The following is a 21,326-nucleotide window of genomic DNA, read 5'->3' as shown; positions in this document are numbered from 1 at the left end:
GAATTTGGGGAATTATATGACCAACTGCCTGTAGAAAAGTTCTGATAAGGCCTTGCAAGGCAAGGGGTTTCTAAAGCTACTCCAGGTCAGATGCTGGTTAAGGCCAGAAGAAAAAAAGGGCAAAATACAAGTGACAATATTCCCTAGCTTCATTTGATGCAGTGAGAATCACCGGGACCAGGCATAAATGAGACGTAAATTGAGTCCAAGGCACCACGAAAGCATCTAGTGAAGGCTGAGGATCTTTGGTCTTGGCCTTAAATTTTTTTCAGCTGGTTGTTGAACCTTGAGGCAATGTTGTCCACATCTGATTTTCCCAACCTTTGGCAGAAATTTTGAAGACACCACTCCCCTGTGTCAAGGCACCGAGATGTGGATGGCTGAAAGAGCTGAAATGCAAGTTTCTGCCCATAACAGCACAAGGCTACTAAGCCCTGATGATTGATGTAGGCATTGTCCACCTGTACTTTGAATAGGTGACCTTATAGAAGGTGGGTCCAATATTGTACAGGCAGTCTGATGGCTCTCAGTTCTGGAATATTAATGGGTAGTCCTAACTCCTGTCAGGACAATGTCCCCTGAACAGTAAGGGAGATGTTTACTCCACCCTAGCCTGTAAAACTTGCATCTGCCATTATCACATTCCAACATTTTGCAGGAACAACTTTGCAAGTTACAAAGCAGGCATGCCAGGGAGATCGTCATCTGACTTGACATAAGCAATGGGCGATCCAAGGATTGGGTCTGCTTGTTCCATTTCTTAAAAGATGTTGGATTGAAAGGATCTTGAATGATGTTGGGCAAAGAGAACTGCCTCAAAGGAGGGCCAGAATCCTAATTTAGAAGCAAATTGAAGGGTGTTGTGATCCAAGGGACAGAAGGGAGACAATCTTCTTTAAACAGAGGAGATTCTGGCTTGGGCGCTGTCCGAGATTATACCCAAATACTCAAGAAAGCTTGAGGGCTGTTTGTTGGGAAGACTTTGTAAAAGTGAGCATCCAGCCATAGGTTTTAAAGAACTGGATGCTTTGGTTGGCAAACAAGGTCTTGGCTGAGGAGTCCTTCAATAGGAGGCCCTTAAGGTAACCTGTGACATGAATGGATTCCTAAAGAAGCCAGGAGCAGAGCAAGCTTTTTTTTGTGAACACTCAAGGTGCAGAAGAGAACCCAATTGGCAGTGCCACAAACTGGAAGTTCTGGTATCCCTCAGAAAAATGCAGGAAGCCTTGATATGATGGTAAAATAGGAATATAGAGAGAAGCATCTTGCAAGTCTACTGATGCAAAAAATTCTGCTTGTCTGAGGGAAGCAATGACAGATCTTGAAGACTACAACCAGAATTTTGGGACATGAAGAAATCAGTTTTGGGATTTTGAGCCCTGTATTGGGTGGATGCTCTTTTTTGGTTTTGGGAATAGGTTTGGAGTACAAACTATGTAATCATTCTTCTAAAGGAACTAGTGCAGCCACTTATTGTGCTTAAGTTGGCAGACTGGAAGGTAAAAAGGGAGGAGGGGGCATGGATAGAAGATCTATTTCGTACCCCTATGAAATGACAGATTGGACCCAGAGGTCCAGGACATCTCGAATCCAGACTGGCACAAAGGCCAACAGGTGCCCCCGCACCCATAGGACTGGGGGTACCCCTCATTGTGAGGAGGGCATTTGGGAAGGCTGGTAAGCTCAGGGCTTGCAACAAAAGGAAGTTTTAAGCCTTGGTTTAGAGGTTGACACCTGGGAAGAACGGAAAGATACCATTTTTGAGCAGAGGTAGAAGCTGTAGGAGTCTTAGACTTTTTTTTTTTTTTTGAAGAGTAGGATAGCCTTACCCTCAGTTACATTCATGATGAATTCACCAAGAGATTCCCCAGAGGCATTAATCAACTTCATGTGTAGAAGAGGTTTCTTAAAAGCATGCTTAGCAGACCCAGCTCTTAGCCACAAATTCCTATGCATGTGCACAGAGATAAGAGTGATTCTTGACACTTGTTGAATCACATTCTCAAGAGCATTAACACAACAATAGGGCTGAAGGCATGAGCTATAATTGTTAAAAGAGAGCAGGGTCTTTGAAGACACGTTCCTGGTCTGTGTTCATGCACCTGATGGCGATGGTGGTGTTGATGGTTGGAGAGGTCCAGAGGACAGAAGGGCTCCTGGTAAGAACTGTAGCACTAGACTGCATGTGACTGCCCAGTGCTAATCAGGAGTTGTACTGGATTGTTTCTATCATAGCGAGGTGTGGAAGGATGTATGTAGGAGTTCTTTAAAGGAACTCCTTAAAGGATAACTTGTATAAGCTATTATACAAGTAAATTGAAGGGGAGAGTTCTGTGAGCACACGGGTAGAAAAGACAGGAGAGACTGATTTCATTTATAATATGAACTTTTTATTAAGGAGTATGAAGTATTTATAATTTATTTTGCACAATATTAGTAGGTGAAGATAAAAAAATTTGAAATATCAGGTTTACACATCACTGGATTTAAGCAACATTGTGTTGATTGTGCTCTGTAATATCTTTGTATTATATATATTAGCAGCGCCAATATCTTTTTGCATCTATGCACTGTATAATCATGGGAACACTATTAGGTGCTTGTTAATTTGTTAACTCGTACAGATTTACACACGGATATTGGTAGCACTGGAGTATACTTTATTTGTTATTACACAGCATTGTGTTCTATAGCACAAGTAGCAAAAAAAAAAAAAAAGTTCACTGGCAGATAGGGATATCACTAAAGAAAGGGACACTGGAGCTTTCCATTGATGGATCACGTTTTTTTTAGTTTTTTGTTTATTAACCAGCTGGCTGATCAAAAGACAAAAAACCAAACCGATTCCCATACCACATATTGGAGATGGATGGGGGAATCCCCTTGCTGTGCTAGTGTATTCTGGCAGTGGGACTCCTTCACTGCCAGAATACACAGATCAGTGCTGCAACAGACTGGCTACAAGCGCTGATCGAGCAAAAATATACCTACAGACTCATTCAGTAGTCGATCACTAGATCAACTCCTCCCAAATGGGAACAAGCCATACACGGATTGATATTCGGCTGGTTCCTGCTGAACTGGCCAAATTTCCATCCATGCATGGTCAACTTTAGCAAAATCATTGGTGTAAAACAAATGGTGTATTCTGCAAATAAAAAGAGCGGCAACCAGGATTGTTACCTCTTGCAAGTGAACATAAAATACAATACCTTTGTAAGAAGGCTCTTGGTCTCACCAAGCACTGCTTCAAGTCTGGAAAAAAAAAATCACACACAGTGTCAATTCAAAGAGGCAGAACACAGATGGTACTTTCAATTCTGTAGGTTCTTACCAAATAAATTGGTTTCAACTTTTTTTTTCTGTTCTTTAAAGGTTTCTGCTAAATACCAAATGCCTTTTATAAAATCAATTCATTAACATGACAGATTTTATCATAAACCTACAACTATGTTCTGGATGGTGTTCAACGAAGTATGTATTGAAAAATACTGCCATTGCTGAATTCTCACTTCATAAAATGCTAGTTTACTAATGGTTATGCCAATTCAAAAGTTTTAAACCCTTTTGAGAAGCCAACCCTGAACATATGGATTAGGAGCTACATACATGTAATAATGGAGCCTCCTAGTAGAATAATTCTACAAATATTTCATTTATTCTACAAAAATTGAATATGGCTGCCGTAAAATTTTTGGTGTAACCAAAAAATGTAATAGAAGACGGGTGTCTATAGGGGGACCCCACAAAAAAAAGGTGTAAACACACTGCTAGGGACACCCCCACCGCTCCGGCACCACCACTCGGTGTAACAGAGCACCTATCTATCCTCAGCAGAGATGGAGAGGACCCCACCAGACTCACAACCTGGCAGAAACAGGCACCTGTAGCCACCAGGATAATCTGCACTCCACGTGTGGTGATCAGGAGATTAAATGATCCAGGAGTCCGCACCAGGGGATGAGAAGGGGCTCCCACCGCTGAAATCGCCACCCAGAGGACTCCACTGTCATGGTCGCCGCTATTTTCAATGGAAAATAACGCAAATGGCCGCTGGACTACACAAACATGGCTGTCGTGCATTAAGCACATAGGCTACAACAAAATGGCGGCCCTGCGTGGCCCCCACCAGGTACAGCCCCCCCCACAACTGATCCCCGGCGGCGCACCCCCCCTGCCCCTATCGCCAGCACAGCACCCTGCCCCCATCCCAGGAGGTGGACCAGACCACCCCACAGCCCCAGCATAAGTAAAGAAAAGGGGGGGCCAGATGGTTCACAGGGAGCACCAGACCAATGAAGGGGGTGCCCAACGGGAAGGAGGGGAACACGGGGGTCCGACCAGCCCATGGAGGGGCCCACGTCCACCCCAAAACTCTCCAGGGGGATAGGGGCATACCATACCAGGAACTAGGGGGGCACCGCTCCAGACAGAACCTCCTCTCCATTGAAATTGGGGGCTGTAGGCCAGGAGGAACGCTGAGACTCCGGCGGAGACTCTGTCGTAGAACACTGGATTTAGATTATCCAGCCGTCACCCAGTCTGGCAGTTATTCGTAGATCTCACAGGAAAAAAAAAAACCAGGAGAAAAAAAAAATCTAAAAAGAAAAAATTGCCAGGACCAGAGATCCCAGCAAGGAACCAGGTCCTTACTCCTGACTAGGCAGAAAAAAACTGAGTACATATAGCAGAGAGAGGGGGTATATCCCCTGGCACTGCCCATAGGCGTAGCCAGACTTTTTTTCTGCCTAGTGTCCTACTCCTGTAGGGGGCAGTATAACCCAAGGTTTAAGAAGATCACGAGCGGTGTCAATGAACAAAAGAGAAAAAGGATTTTTAATACAGAAATGTTGGCTGCCTTATGTCCATATACAGTATAGTATGCACTCAATACTTAGTCAGGGCTCCTTTTGCATGAATTACTGCATCAATGGAGGCAATCAGCCTGTGGATCTGCTGAGGCATTATGGAAGCCCTGGTTTCTTTGATAGTGGCCTTCAGCTCGTCTGCATTGTTGAGTCTGGTGTATCTCACAGATTCTCTTTGGGGTTTAGGTCAGGCGAGTTTGCTGGCCAAGCCAGCACAGTGATACCATGATTAATAAACCAGGTATTTGTACTTTTGGCAGTGTGGGCATGTACCAAGTCCTGCTGGAAAAACTGGATTTTTTACTTACTGTAAAATCCTTTTTTCTGAAGATCATTGACAGACGCAGCTCCATATTCTTCTTAACCATTGGGTTACGCTGCCCTCTACAGGAGTATGACACTAGGCCGGAAAAAAGTTTACCACGCCTATGGGGCAGTCCCTGAAGGCATACACCCACTCACTGCTATATAATTAAGTTTATTTGCAAGCAGTGTCAGAAGTAAAAAACCCCAACCCACTCAAATAGAGGGGCGGGTGCTGCGTCTTTCAATGAACTTCAGAGAAAAGGATTTTACAGTAAGTCAAAAATACCGTTTTCTCTATCGTTCATTGACAGACAGCTTCTTCTTAACCATTGGGATGTCCCAAAGCAGTATTTGCATGAGGGGTAGGAAAACAATGCAGAGAAAGAACGTAATTCCCCAAAGGCTAAACTTAGCCAACCAGGTAACATGGAGCTCAACGAGAAACAACATACACCCTCAAAGAACAAAATGCTCTTTAAAAGAGCAGCCTGTAAAACCTTGTGGCCAAAAAAAACATCCAAGGATGCCAACACATCTACTTTGTAGAATTTAGTGAACGTGCGCACATACAACCAAGTTGTCGCCTTGCAAACTTGTATGATGGCGAAAGGCCCAAGAGGCACTCAGCGCCCTTGCAGAATGCGCCTTCACAGGGAAAGGTGGAACCTAACCCTTAAGTGAATACATCTGTACAACTGTCTGCCTGATCTATCTGGATATGGTCGCAGCAGATGCAGCCAATCGCTTCCGAGGTCCTTCTGTGAGGGCAAAAGGAGAGACTGATTTCCTGAAAGACTAAGTAACGACCAGGCAAACCCTAAGTGCCGAACCACAGCCAAAGAACGCAAGGCAATTTCCTTGGGATGCTTGAGCTTAGGACAGAGTGAAGGCAGCACAATGTCTTCATTCAATAGAAATCAGAAACCCCCTTAGGAAGAAACGACTGATTAGGTCAAAGTACCACTTAATCTCTGTGGCCCACCAGAGCAGAACGGCAGGACAGTGCCACCAATTCAGACACTCTGCAGGCAGAGGTAATAGCCACCAAAAAGGCTACCTTCTGTGACAGTGTAAGCAGAGGAATCTCCCTAAGTTGTTAAACTTTCAGTGCAAAATAGAAATACATTTTTATTATTACAGGTCAAGAATTGTGAACTTTGAGGCCTCCATTGACCTTGCTACATATTGAGTCAAAACTCTTTCAGTTTGAAACACACATTGCGTCCATTGTTTGACATGGTTTTGTTTGCCTGAACTTTGAGATGAGAAGCTGTGTCATCTGCCCCAAAAGGAAAATGTGTTTGACAAACTTTTAAATACAATACTCAGAAAGACAGATAAATAAATCGCTTATCACAGGTGGATCGGCCTTTGGGGGAAAAGGTTTACATAAGACATCCTTCCCCTGGTCTTGAAACACGAAAAACCAGAGAGGTCGTAAAACTTTATGTTCAGGCCATGACTCACACAATGGGCGAAACTCAATTTCAGGATAACACCTGTGTTCAACCATACACAATGCAAGTAAACTATTGTTTCCACCCTGAGAAGACAAACAAAACTGTCTGGACAAAGACGAGAATCTGTCATTTATTTACCTAAACACAAACAGGGGGATAAAGTTGTTGAAATCTACACGGAGTCACATAAACATTGTCACTTAGATTGATGAGAACTGCAAATCTCAAAATGAATTTCAGAAAATCATAAATTGATATCTCTGCCCCATCATATACAAAAGGTGTTATGGAACTATGATGTTATGACAACCTCCTACTGAGAAGTACATTATATTCTATCATATAGTAGTGTCAAATGGTCAGAAATTTCACCCATATTTTATCATCCAGTCCAAATCATAAATGTACTGTTGTTAACATAGTAATCCCTTAAATGGATAATACTCTAATTGGAAACAAACCATGTATAGAAAAAGTTACATATACAAGCTGTTGTGTATCAATATATATAACTGTATATGTATCTATACAATTCTTACTGCTACTAATTGAAGTCTTGGGTTAAAAAGTAAAGTCCAATATATATATTACATAAGATATATTAAATATTAGAATAGTGTTACCAAGATTAATCTTTATTCAGATACCTGGTGGATTAAATGGACGTCATAGATGAGAGCATGATTACATTTTATGTTTTTTTTATAATAGTCTTAAATGGAGAAATTTTAATTAATTTTAATATACTGGTTAACCAAGAGGTGTCACCCTATGACATCACCAGTTAATGAATAAGATGTTCCAACCAATAGGAATAATGTTCCTCCCACTGGGTTTGGCTTATGATAATTTTTACTGCCCTTTTGTTCAACACAAAATAAAAAGAAACCAGAGATGTAATAACAGAACACAACACAACACAACGGACACACACAAGACACATCACACTTACAACATACACACTACTAACAGCCATGCATAGACTCATCTACACAGACGCCATCTTGGTCCACCATGTATCTGAACCTTTGAGGGACGCCAAGCGAAACTCCTCCCTAATTGGCCACCATCTTGGAATTGCAGCCTTCTTAAGGAACCTGGTAACTACCATTCTAAATTAGCGGCCATTTTAAATATAGTAATTATGCCTTGCTGTTACTTGATTATTATTCAATATTGTTTATGTACTTCCTTAAATGTTTTACATTTCCTATTTAAAGGGTAATGAAAGTACAATCCCAGCCGTATAAACCATATGTAGATTTTTCTCTAAAGAGATGATTTTTGTTTTTATAACATTTTAATATCAGATTAAGCGCATTATTTGAGATTTTACGTCTTCCGTTTTGCATGGCTTATTCTCATTTCATCTGCAGTGGAATGACTTTCGGCCATGTGATTCGCAGACTATTGTGGTCTGATTATATAGAATATTAATTTATGGTTCATACTACACCTGGGAAAAACATAATCTTGCTTTATTTCACTTTCATCGTTTAGCTAAATATCACATTGCATTTATCGTTTTAAGTTTGTATCTTATGTAAGGTTATCTCTTTGTGTCACTCAAGTATGATCATTTATGGTGAAAATATGTCTTGCGAATAAATATTCTTATATATATATTCCCTATTGTAGACTGTTTCACTAAGATTGGTATATGCTTTTAAAAAGAAATTAACTGATAAAAAAAGAACTCGGGAAAATTATTGTGGTATATTATTGGAGGTCTGAACAAAATTGATTGGGTTTTTCTTAGTTATTAAGTTATTTGCCGTAATCGGCTGGAGGCACTGCGTCATAATTTTATTGATAGTTCAGACACCGCCTTTTAGTAATAAATTAAAAATAGTCAAATTTTATACCAAAACGCACAACATATTAAATGGAGTTGCACTGCTGAGATATCATTAATTTCTTACATATGCCAATCATAATTTTGATCATGGTGACATAATTAATAACTTTGCAAAAAAAAAAAAAAAAAAATAGAATTTTTTTTTAATAATTTTTTTTTAAATTATTTAATTGTGAATATTGATAGTAATGCCCTAAAATGTCTACATAAGGTAAGGTTCACGCTGCCAACTCTGGCTAGATGTCAATCCCACAGCCCCAGTAGATTCGGCACAGATCTAGAATATGTAGAGACACCTCTCTGAGTCTAAAATGGTGGTATATGTATAGGCTAGTTGGAGTCATACCAAAATCCTCAGAAAAAGTCGGGCCAAAAATGGGCACCAGACGTGGGTAGGGGAAAACCTGATGTATGAACTCACCGAAAGCTTCTCTAACCCCAAAGACTTCAGGAAGCGTGATCACATACTTTTAGAATCATGGCCAATCTTACTGTATCTCTGTGAGGAACTGCACCATAAGGCTCAGCAAAAAGGAATTTAGTAAAGTTCTAATCTCCACTCCAAATAATAAGAAGTGAGATAAGGAACCTCCTTGAGCAGGTGAAAGTGACCTCTATTGGGACACATAGGTTAAGAAAATGTAGCGTGAAACTGCAGGAAAAAGTAGAACTGTGGCAGAAGTTTTGTTCAGAAAGCTGTAATATAAGCAACCATTTGAAAGAACAATGTAAACGATTAATGCAAGAAGTAGGAAGTTTTGAGCAAGGAAATGTTTTTTTTTTCATTAGTGGAAGTTGCCGAGTAACCAGCAGTTGAAAATTAAGTTGCCGAGTAACCAGCAGTGGAAAATTTAAAAATAAATAAATAAAAATAAAAATGTAACAGTTCCAGTAAGGACAGGAATTCATCAAAAAATAAATAGGAAAATTCAAAAAGGTTATGGTGTCCATACAAAAGGGTACTGCTTATCAGTCCTGCATTATAAATAAAATGAAGTAATTAATTAGACCCAGATATGACTCCCAGTCTGATGGTTAAGACCCAGACAAGGGGGGGAGAGTTAGGCAAAGAGTCCACGTCCTACCCCAGCCATATTCCTAAGATAGGAGGGCAGAAATTGGGCAGCCATACATAACTAGGTATGAGTCATATCGGGTCACCGCAAAAAGACTAGCACCCCTAAAGAGATACCATACACCTCCAGAATTTAAAAAGTTTGTTTTAAAAAGAGTACTGTCCCGATTTTTATTAAGAAAGGGTCCTTAGACATTACTAATCATCTTGAGGCCTACGAAAACAGCCTATCTGTGTTGTGCCTCAAGGATGTAATTTAAAAGTCGGCCCACACATAAAAAAAAAAGAAAATCCTTAACTCTGCTAGAGCTGCTATATATAATTTAAAATGTACACAGCACCAAAGCCCACTGAATTTTTGCTGTACTGTACTCAAAAGTGCCTAACACCCTTCAATGGAGGAGCCTGAGTACAACCATCCAGAATTTAAAACCCTGTGCTTTGAGGCATCGGCCAGGTACATAAAAATAAGTTTGGCCAGGGACTACAAGTTGGGGTGTTCACTGGAATGGTTGGCAAAAGAGAGCGACAATTTGCACTCCATCCAACAGACCAGTGAACAAAGAAAGGCGTGAGCCTGTCACCAAAATTGTGGCAGAAACACACCTTTCTCCTCAACCTTAACACTAAAAAAAAAAAAAAAAAATAATAATAAATAAATAAATAAAAAGGTGCAAGATTTTATACCGGATACCTCAAGGAGGACACCGGACACCCCACCAATAAGGAGGGGGGAACAGAGGCCATTTTAGGATTTCTTTCCAAGGGGACAGGGCCCAAGGTTTAAAAGAATCTCCAGAGAGTATCCCCAAAGAGCCCAATTCACCCTTGAGGATGGAAATCCTCGCTATGCCAAATATCCTCAACAAAAGGGGGGACCCCACAAATAAATAGGGATTTGCCCCATCTTAGGGCTCCCCAAAATCATCGGGAAGATGGAGACATTAAGGCCCAGACCCCGCCAGAACCGAGCAAATGGTTCTGATAGGGATCTGTCCCATCTGTCTGTACCCGAGAGACATAGGCACCGCCGGAGGCGGAGCCAAATATAAAAAAAAAAAAAAAAAGCCAATAATTCTATTTCTGAAAAGGTTTTTCAGCAGAGTAGATGCCAAGGTGGATCGGATGATCACTTGGTTCACTCAGGGCACTGTAGCCCGAACTAAAATAATTCCTCTTTAGGAACAAATCTTGTGACCAGCCAAAGGCCACAAAATCCTTAAATGCCCAAATAGCAAGGGATCAGAGGGACACACTGAATGGATGCATAGGAGACAGAGGTTCTAACACCATTTTATCCCCAGGTCACAGTATTGAGGATCCTGAAAATCCCTGCCAGGGGGATCTTGGTTGTTAGATAATAACTACTCTCCTATTTTTCAGTGGTCACTTCATCCCTCTGACTCAAACAGGTCGCTCAAAGCGGGCACATTTCGAAAAATCGCCAATGGCGGTGATACAAGGAGGATCAAACCCTAATGACGTAATGAAGTCAAGAGGTTAAAGGTGGTATTACGGTAACCAAGAAGAATCCTCAATGTCAGGTAGTTTTGTTGCCTACCATGAATTGCATTGATGCCCCAAAGGGGGGATATTATATTTTTTTTTTTTCCTCCCAAGTAGAAGGTAAATTCTAACAAAATAGTATATCACTGTTCAATTGTTCAATGTGTGGTATCCATGGTGATGAATACGTCCCCATGTTAATGAGCCCCAGAAGTCAGTCTCCCCTGGGAAAGGTTGCATATATAGTCTCACCGTCCATGGTGGTCAGATAAAAGGCTGATCACACGATGGAATAAAAGGAGGACTCTGAGGAAGCTCAGGATACTAACTTTACATTGAAATCCCAACTAAAAGTTATGGCTGAAAACTGTATGTATCATTTTCTCATGGAATCCATTTCCCTTTATAGGACTAAGAGACCCAGGAAGTAAGCAGGAAACCGAGAGTCTGATGTATCTGAGACACCCGAGGGGGGTGACAGTGTGAAGGACCCCGGGATATCCCTGATGGCCAGTCTACCAAGACGAACCCGTCAAGACAGCCAAAGGCAAAAGTGCCCGGAGAAATCCACATTCCACTGGCCAACAGATGATAACCCTTGGATCCACACCTCACTCGGAGTCACCATGCTTGTTTACTGAAGTCACTACACCTACTTGCAGGTGTCTACACCCCATTCAACTATTCCATACCTATCTACAAAGCTGTCAAAGTCCGATTTAAGCCCTATTTCTTCAAGAGTCTGCCTTGGAAAAATGTTTCAAATGGCTACGGCATTTTTTTTACACTTTTTCCAAGGAGGGGGGATTTGTTAAACTTTCAGTGCAAAATAGAAATACATTTTTATTATTACAGGTCAAGAATTGTGAACTTTGAGGCCTCCATTGACCTTGCTACATATTGAGTCAAAACTCTTTCAGTTTGAAACACACATTGCGTCCATTGTTTGACATGGTTTTGTTTGCCTGAACTTTGAGATGAGAAGCTGTGTCATCTGCCCCAAAAGGAAAATGTGTTTGACAAACTTTTAAATACAATACTCAGAAAGACAGATAAATAAATCGCTTATCACAGGTGGATCGGCCTTTGGGGGAAAAGGTTTACATAAGACATCCTTCCCCTGGTCTTGAAACACGAAAAACCAGAGAGGTCGTAAAACTTTATGTTCAGGCCATGACTCACACAATGGGCGAAACTCAATTTCAGGATAACACCTGTGTTCAACCATACACAATGCAAGTAAACTATTGTTTCCACCCTGAGAAGACAAACAAAACTGTCTGGACAAAGACGAGAATCTGTCATTTATTTACCTAAACACAAACAGGGGGATAAAGTTGTTGAAATCTACACGGAGTCACATAAACATTGTCACTTAGATTGATGAGAACTGCAAATCTCAAAATGAATTTCAGAAAATCATAAATTGATATCTCTGCCCCATCATATACAAAAGGTGTTATGGAACTATGATGTTATGACAACCTCCTACTGAGAAGTACATTATATTCTATCATATAGTAGTGTCAAATGGTCAGAAATTTCACCCATATTTTATCATCCAGTCCAAATCATAAATGTACTGTTGTTAACATAGTAATCCCTTAAATGGATAATACTCTAATTGGAAACAAACCATGTATAGAAAAAGTTACATATACAAGCTGTTGTGTATCAATATATATAACTGTATATGTATCTATACAATTCTTACTGCTACTAATTGAAGTCTTGGGTTAAAAAGTAAAGTCCAATATATATATTACATAAGATATATTAAATATTAGAATAGTGTTACCAAGATTAATCTTTATTCAGATACCTGGTGGATTAAATGGACGTCATAGATGAGAGCATGATTACATTTTATGTTTTTTTTATAATAGTCTTAAATGGAGAAATTTTAATTAATTTTAATATACTGGTTAACCAAGAGGTGTCACCCTATGACATCACCAGTTAATGAATAAGATGTTCCAACCAATAGGAATAATGTTCCTCCCACTGGGTTTGGCTTATGATAATTTTTACTGCCCTTTTGTTCAACACAAAATAAAAAGAAACCAGAGATGTAATAACAGAACACAACACAACACAACGGACACACACAAGACACATCACACTTACAACATACACACTACTAACAGCCATGCATAGACTCATCTACACAGACGCCATCTTGGTCCACCATGTATCTGAACCTTTGAGGGACGCCAAGCGAAACTCCTCCCTAATTGGCCACCATCTTGGAATTGCAGCCTTCTTAAGGAACCTGGTAACTACCATTCTAAATTAGCGGCCATTTTAAATATAGTAATTATGCCTTGCTGTTACTTGATTATTATTCAATATTGTTTATGTACTTCCTTAAATGTTTTACATTTCCTATTTAAAGGGTAATGAAAGTACAATCCCAGCCGTATAAACCATATGTAGATTTTTCTCTAAAGAGATGATTTTTGTTTTTATAACATTTTAATATCAGATTAAGCGCATTATTTGAGATTTTACGTCTTCCGTTTTGCATGGCTTATTCTCATTTCATCTGCAGTGGAATGACTTTCGGCCATGTGATTCGCAGACTATTGTGGTCTGATTATATAGAATATTAATTTATGGTTCATACTACACCTGGGAAAAACATAATCTTGCTTTATTTCACTTTCATCGTTTAGCTAAATATCACATTGCATTTATCGTTTTAAGTTTGTATCTTATGTAAGGTTATCTCTTTGTGTCACTCAAGTATGATCATTTATGGTGAAAATATGTCTTGCGAATAAATATTCTTATATATATATTCCCTATTGTAGACTGTTTCACTAAGATTGGTATATGCTTTTAAAAAGAAATTAACTGATAAAAAAAGAACTCGGGAAAATTATTGTGGTATATTATTGGAGGTCTGAACAAAATTGATTGGGTTTTTCTTAGTTATTAAGTTATTTGCCGTAATCGGCTGGAGGCACTGCGTCATAATTTTATTGATAGTTCAGACACCGCCTTTTAGTAATAAATTAAAAATAGTCAAATTTTATACCAAAACGCACAACAAAGTTTTCAAAGGGAGGTTTTTGAAGAACAGACAGTACCAAGTTAAGATCCCACGGAGGTAACGGGGACAGTATGAGAGGAGTCACACGAAGAACTCCCTGGATAAAAGGACGAATAAAAGAATACGTAGCTAAAGTGCGTTGAAAAAACACCGCCAAAGCTGACACCTGGCCTTTAATAGTACCCAAGGCCAACCGCTGCTCAGCCCCTCTTTGGAGGAAAGACAATATCCTAGCCACTGAAAAGGAGCGTACGATGATAAATCTTCCTGGAGGTAGATTTTCTAGCCTTCAACATTGTAGGAAAGTCCCCTATCCTTCAATACTTTGCTTTCAACAGTCACGCCGTTAAAGCCAGTGACTATAAAGCAGGATGGGAGATTGGCCCTTGAGACAACAGATCTTCCCTGAGAGGAAGTCTGCAAGGAGCATTGATGACCAACCTTACCAGATATGCATACCAAGACCGGCGAGGCCAGTCTAGGGCAACTAAAATGACTGGAATCCCTTCCAACTCTATTCTGCGCAGAAGCCTCAGCAGGAGTTTCAGCAGAGGAAACGCATAGATCACCCGAACCTGACCACAAGCAGTCACCAGTGTATTTGTGGCATTGGCCAGAGGATCCCGAGACCTGGCTACAAACCTCTGTACCTTCTCGTTGAGCTGAGAAACTAACAGGTCTACATCGGGTCTCCCCCACCGGACACACAACAGGTGAAACACCTCCGGGTGCAGGGACCATTCCCCCTAATCCAACATCTAATGACTCAAGTAATCCACCTGCCAGTTCTCCACTCTTGGTATATGCACGGCAGAGAGGGCTGGAGCAAAATTTTCTGCCCATATTAAGATCTTGGCCACCTCCCAGGCCGCCAGGACACTCTTGGTGCTCCCTTGATGATTGACATAAGCCACGGCTGTGGCATTGTCTAATTGAATCAGAACTGAACAACCCTGCATAAGATTGATCCAGTGACTCAAGCAAAGCTTTAAATCGCTTTGAGTTCCAGAATATGGTCTATTAGACTTAAGGGTTGCCCGACATAAATTACATAAAAGGACATAGCCCCCTATAATGGGGAAGAGGGGGCCTGCTGTGACGCAGATGCGCAGGCAGAGTACCCCCACACAACAGGGATGGCGTAAGCCCATCCGCTGCTCTATCAGCCCAGGCAGCAGCTCGGACAGCCCACCCTAACTGTTAGAGGGGCTGGGGGAAATGGAAGGGAACTCGGGGGTCCGACCATCCCAAGGAGGGGCCCACATCCACCTCGAGACCGCAAGAGCTATGGGGGGACACTACTCACTATACCAATGACAATCGGGTGGACGCCACTCCAGACAGACTACCTCTCCACTCGGGTTTAAAGGTTCCCTTTAAAATAAAAAAAACAAGCTGAGACCGAGCCGGTAACTAGGTAGAAAAACTGAATTCTATAGCAGAGTGAGTGGGTGTATGCCTTTAGGGACTGCCCCATAGGTGTGGTAAAGTTTTTGCATCCTAGTGCCCTACTCCTGTAGGGGGCAGCAAAACCCAATGGTTAAGAACAATATGGAGCTGCATCTGTCAATGAATGATAGAGGCATAAAATCAGCATCTCCATAAAGCTGGTCAGCAGAGGGAAGCATAAGGTGCTCTAGAATTTCCAGGTAGATGGCTGCGCTGACTTTGGACTTGATAAAATACAGTGGACCAACACCAGCAGATGACATGGCTCTGCAAATCATCACAGACTGTGGAAACTTCACACTGGATCTCATGCAACTTGGATTCTGTACCTCTGCACTCTTCCTCCAGACTCCGAGAGCTTGATTTCTAAATGAAATGCAACATTTTCCACAATCTAATGATTTGGGGAGGCATGTCATCTGCTGGTGTTGGTCTGAGATACAAAATTTTGGGTTTTCACCAGCTGTAAGCCATAATCATCAAAATAAAAAAAAAAAAAAAAGAAATAAGGGAAATATATCACTCTTTGCGGAACGCATTTAAATAAAATATATGCGTTTCACTTTTTGAATTGAATTACTGAAATAAATGAACTTTTTGAAGATATTCTAATTTAGGAGATGCACCTATATTTGGGATGCGTAGGTTATAATCAATATATAAATACTTCTAAAAACTAGATATTTCCTGTGTAAAATAACTATGCATACCTTTTTGATTGATTTACACAAAACTGTTCAACTTTCGATGTTTGGTTCTCCCAAATTTCCTGTTCAAGAAAAAAGTAGAAGGAAAGTATCAATGAGGTTATTAAAAGACTCTGTAGTAAAGAAACAAAAATCTTTAGAATCCCAAACAAGCCAGCCTGCAATTCTTTAAAATGTAGGTGGTAACCAGCTGCAGCGTCACTTCCCAAACATTCTAAGCTAGTTTCAGGCAGGCTAAAACTGCCCATAGAATTCAGTTAAAAATTTATCATTTCCAGATTGTTTAATTTTTTAGTTGTTATTGAGGTCAAACTGACATTGGTTCTCAACTGCAGTAAAGAGAAATTTCAAGAGAGCAGAATGGAATTTTTTTTCTGGAATGAATTTCTGACAGTGCATGTGGTTTACGCTCAGAAAATGCCATTTATTTCAAAATGCAATGTTAGAAGCAAATACGTTTTGAACTACTTTTGAATGACATGATCAAATCATTGAACGTACTGAGACTTTTCGTACAAATGTCTGTGTAGCAGGTTTTCCAGGCATTGTGCCTGATGTGGGTCTGCCATTGATACCGGTTACCTCTCCAGCCCATGTGAGCTGCGACCCTGGGTGGGAGAACTGAGACATTGACAACTCCGGCATCTTTGGTTGTTTTATTGTATTTTTAGGGGATGGGAGAAGGGAATGAGTGGGATACTCCTTTGGCTCAACTATGTACAATTCCAGGACTTTATAGCAAAAATGCCTGTTAGCACTGTCTTGACGCCAGCCAATGCTAGCCAGCGCTTACTGGCGCTTTGAACACACTATCTCTGAAAGCTGTGCTGGAACTCAGACTTAAGTCCAAAAGATCCAGGACTGTAGAATACTGAACTTCTAACAATACTTGCACTCAAAAGTCACTGACTACTCCCTCCTGCCTTGCACTGGCTTGAGGTAGCTTGTTGTGAATTCCTGTATGGCTGCAACTCTTAACTGATGCACTACACACTGTGCACTGACTCTTCAGGGTTCAAACTGCAGTCGCCCCCTTTCACACTTCAGGGTCCTCAATCTAGGTACCCCCTGTATCACTTCATGGTCCTCTGACCGGGTACCCCCTTTACAGCTAACTGATTCTTGGATCCTAGAACCTTCTCTGGAGTGGTCCCCACTGACGCTAGGCAGACCCCCAAGGGCAATCCTCAGTACTCACGACCTGTGTAGGCTTTCGTGGGCCTGGACCCCTCTCGCTCTCCGCTGGTTCTCGGCACACCAGATCCCCCTCAGCTCAACTCAGCACTCTCTGGATTCTCAGGCAGCACCTGAGACATCCGCTTCCTCTGACAGGAGGAGACAGCCATCCTCTACCTCCTGGGACTTTGCTTCCGGCCAAAGACGCCGAGTCACGCACTCCCCTCAGACTTATACCCACTCCCAGAATCCTTTGCAGCAGAATTTGATTTCTGGGGTAGTTACAAGCCTGAATGTGTCCCTGATTGGGTTTCCTCCACTGCCCTATGAGAAGCCTCTCACAGAGCCAGTGGGGAGACTCCCCTCTCAGCAGACACCTGGAAGCCATGACACCCTAACCAAAAAGCAATCATGGCCCTGTTGTTAGGCAGACAAGGCCCACTATGCATTTACCTAGCACCTACATACACATGAATTTTTGTACAAATGTTCTTTCATAAATCTACTAGTGTATGGCCAGCTTAAAGTGCTATGTGGAAAAGTGGGCTGTTTGCTGAAATACCAGTCTGGCACAGCTAAATCAAAAGGTCATACTACTATCAGAGCTTGAATTTGAATGAAACAAATGATTAGATATGTTCTCAAATATAATTACCTTAAACCTCTATACAGTATATACTAGTGTGCCCCTTTAGCTAAATAGTGAGGCAGAGGTTTGAAGAATAGGTCTTTTGTACTCATTGCAAAAAAAGTTTCTTTAATTCTATTGAGAAACACAGAAGTTCAGAGACTGCTAGGTTAACCTGCCTCCTACAGAAGGATTGTACAATGGAAAAGGAGAAAAGTCTTGGCTAGCCCAGAAGGATAATTTCTCCAACTCCCTGCATACCTCAGTTTGTAGCAATGCAGTACCAAAAGCCTCAATCACTGATGGGACCTGTGACTAGGGTTGCATCAATACCGGTGACGACACTTAGCATTTGCACGAGTATCGGTACTCGTGCAAATGCCCCGATACTAGAGACAGATACCTTCAGGTTTGTTTTTTTTTTTCATCTGTCAGCGGGATTGCCCCACTGACAGCTGAAATGTATGCAAAATAATACCGGCAATTATCGGTTGTTAAGGAGCAGGGCTGTCGCGTCATTAACAACCAATGACGTTTCAGCTGCCTTCCTCTCCCCCCAGCTCTGCCGGGTGCCTACCTTCTCTCCTGCCAGCTGCAGAGGGTTAGACTAAAGTGGCTGTCATTCTCCTACTGCTCTGTTCCAGCTGCTTCAACTGTGGGGTTAGCCCTCCTGCTTACTTCATCGACTCGCTCTCCTTCCCGATATTTGTTTCAGATAATTTACTTCACTTTGCTCGGATCATTTCATCCTCCCTCCCTCTGTCTGCACATCTCTCCCAGTACAATCCTGCAATAAAGTTAAGACGTTCCTTGGACTGATCTTTATGCCCATCTCTCTATTCACTTTATCCCTTCTCTTGTTTCTTATAATCTCTGCTCTCCGCTCACATAAATATCCAACACAAACCTCACTGCAGCCTCCTGATCTCAGCCCTGGACATTCAACTGAAGTTCACACACCTATTTGTCTTAACACCCTTTCCACCCCAACTTACTTTTTGTATGTATGTCCGTATTTCATCCCATTTTTTTGCGGATGAAAAACGGACATAATGCATGTCAATGGGATTGCGGATGTCAGCCGATAACCATCCCCTGACATCCGATTTTCGTCCTTTCAATTCTGTTCCGTTTTTTGGAACGAAACCGAACCCTATATTTCTTCCGTTTAAAAAACGGAAAGGATGATGTATCATCCGCTGACATCCGCAATCGCCATAGACATACATTATGTCCGTATATCATCCGCAAACGGATAGGATGATACGCGGACATACGGAGCGGATGACACAAGTGTCATCCGTGTCCGTGAAAAAAAAAAAGTGCCGCAGCGGAATAAAAAAAAAATCGGGGCGGCCGTGTGAAAGAGCCCATAGAACGATCCTGTGACCATCATTTATTAATTCATTAAATAATCAATTTACTTACTTTTTTTTTGTTGTTCTTCACTTAATTATTATTACCATATTACCACCCCTCTATCCACTCTTCTACGCAATAGGTATCGGTAATTGGTATCAGTGATTACTTTAAAAAAAAGATCGGTACTTATACTCGGTGTTCAAAAAATGGTATAGGTAAATCACTACCTGTGACCCTCAATGGACTCAAAGAAAGGGGTTTTACAGCACAAAATCCTATTTTCTTTCTTGTTCATTTAGAGATGCAGGAATTCAGAGCTTTTCACGTGAACCAAAAGCAGTCCAACTCAAAAGTGGGCAACAGTAAACAAAACACTATAAGGCCCACCCAATAAAATTGGTGGGTTATGGATCTATGCCTGAAGCTGCGGCAGATTCACACAGCAAGACCTACATAAGCAATGGAGGGAGACCTCCTGATTATGAACTGGAGCTGGCCAAAGAGAATGAGTTCTGTGCCTTAACACCATGTCCCTTTGTAAGACCAGAAAGGACGAATTACAGGATAAGGTCACCGACCTACCCTAATAACAACAAGAACTATAACCTTGTCAGTGAGGGTGGAAAGGGAAATATCCTTTATATGTTTAAAGGGCCAACAAAAATAGGATCCCGTGGAGTCATGATGCGCACAATGGGAGTCACATGGGAGAAACCCAGTACAAAATTCTTGAGCAAGAAATGGAAAATAGCGGTCTATGGAATATGATTACAAAACACAAAGACATGATACTAAGGGCCAGCAACTGGACCTGACCTATCTGCAAAAAGGCCAGGATTCGTCCCATAGAGAATTTCCTGGGGTGAAAGTTTCTGGATTCACACAAAGTGAAGCATGCTTTCCATGTGTAGTGATAGACCTTACGGGAAGTGGACTTTTCAGCCTACAGCATTTTGGGAATTGCCGATTCAGAGAGGCCTCTATTCTTCAGAACCTGGGCTTCAGCAGCCATGCCATTAATGCCAATGAAGTGTGAAACAGGATGGATATTCATTCCTTGAAATAGAAGATTCAGTTAATCTATAAGTATTCACAGAGTGTCTGTGGGGAGTTCGGTCAGGCCAATTTAGAGCTGTGAGGATGACATGAATGCCCTCCATTTTGTTTACTGGGAAGCAAAGTAAGGAAGGAGTTTCAGGGGAGGAAAGACATAGATCAGGGTGTATTGATCAGAACAGAACTACAAGAGCATCTATTTCTGATCGAGTATAAATGTTTCTGGAGACAAACCAGAAAAAAGGCAGGTCCTGGGTCACTTCTGGGTGTAAGGAACATTCTCCCAGATCCAGGCACTGCCAATTGTTCAGGCCTGGAATGTAAAAAGGGAACAGGGCTGAAACGCAAAGTTGTGCACAAGGCAAGATACTTTTCCTGCCTGGCGTACCCCCAGGCTATTACCCCCAGCCTCACTGCTGCATTATCAGTTTAGTTGCAAGCAGTGGAAAATAACCAAAAACCCTCAGAAAAACAGAGGGGAGGGAGCTACGTCCGTCGGTATTTTACAAAGCAAGTACAAAAATTCAATTTTCTCTTTCGTCCACTGACGGACATAGCTGCTGCTTTAAATCTTAGACGATTGGGACGTCCAAAAGCAGTAACCACTGAGGGGTGGGAAAAGGACAAACCTAGACTCACGAAAGGACTCCGTAACCTCAAGGTACACCCATATCGCCCGAACCAGATCCAAGTAATGCAAAGCAATGTCCTTTGGATGGGAAGGTTTCAGACAAAGTGAAGGGAGCACTATGCCTTCATTCAGATGAAAGGCAGAAACCACCTCAGGTAGGAACGGCAGATCAGGTCGTAACACCACCTT

The 21,326-nt window shown here is 41.5% G+C and overlaps 1 protein-coding gene across 1 annotated transcript in view; it reads right to left on the bottom strand.

Moving 5' to 3' along the window:
* SYCP2L (synaptonemal complex protein 2 like) overlaps positions 1-21,326 on the bottom strand; it is a gene marked incomplete at its 5' end in the record, with an annotated part of 320,901 nt that overhangs the window by 13,219 nt on the left and 286,356 nt on the right. The window contains 2 exons of the mRNA XM_082258962.1: positions 3,213-3,255; positions 16,288-16,346. Coding sequence (XP_082115088.1) covers positions 3,213-3,255; positions 16,288-16,346 — 102 coding nt within the window. The remainder of the gene's footprint in view (positions 1-3,212; positions 3,256-16,287; positions 16,347-21,326) is intronic.

This window comes from Pelophylax lessonae, assembly GCF_965119305.1.
Source record: "Pelophylax lessonae genome assembly, chromosome: 5".
Classification (NCBI taxonomy): Eukaryota; Metazoa; Chordata; class Amphibia; order Anura; family Ranidae; genus Pelophylax; species Pelophylax lessonae.
This window is presented reverse-complemented; position numbering and strand designations above follow the sequence as displayed.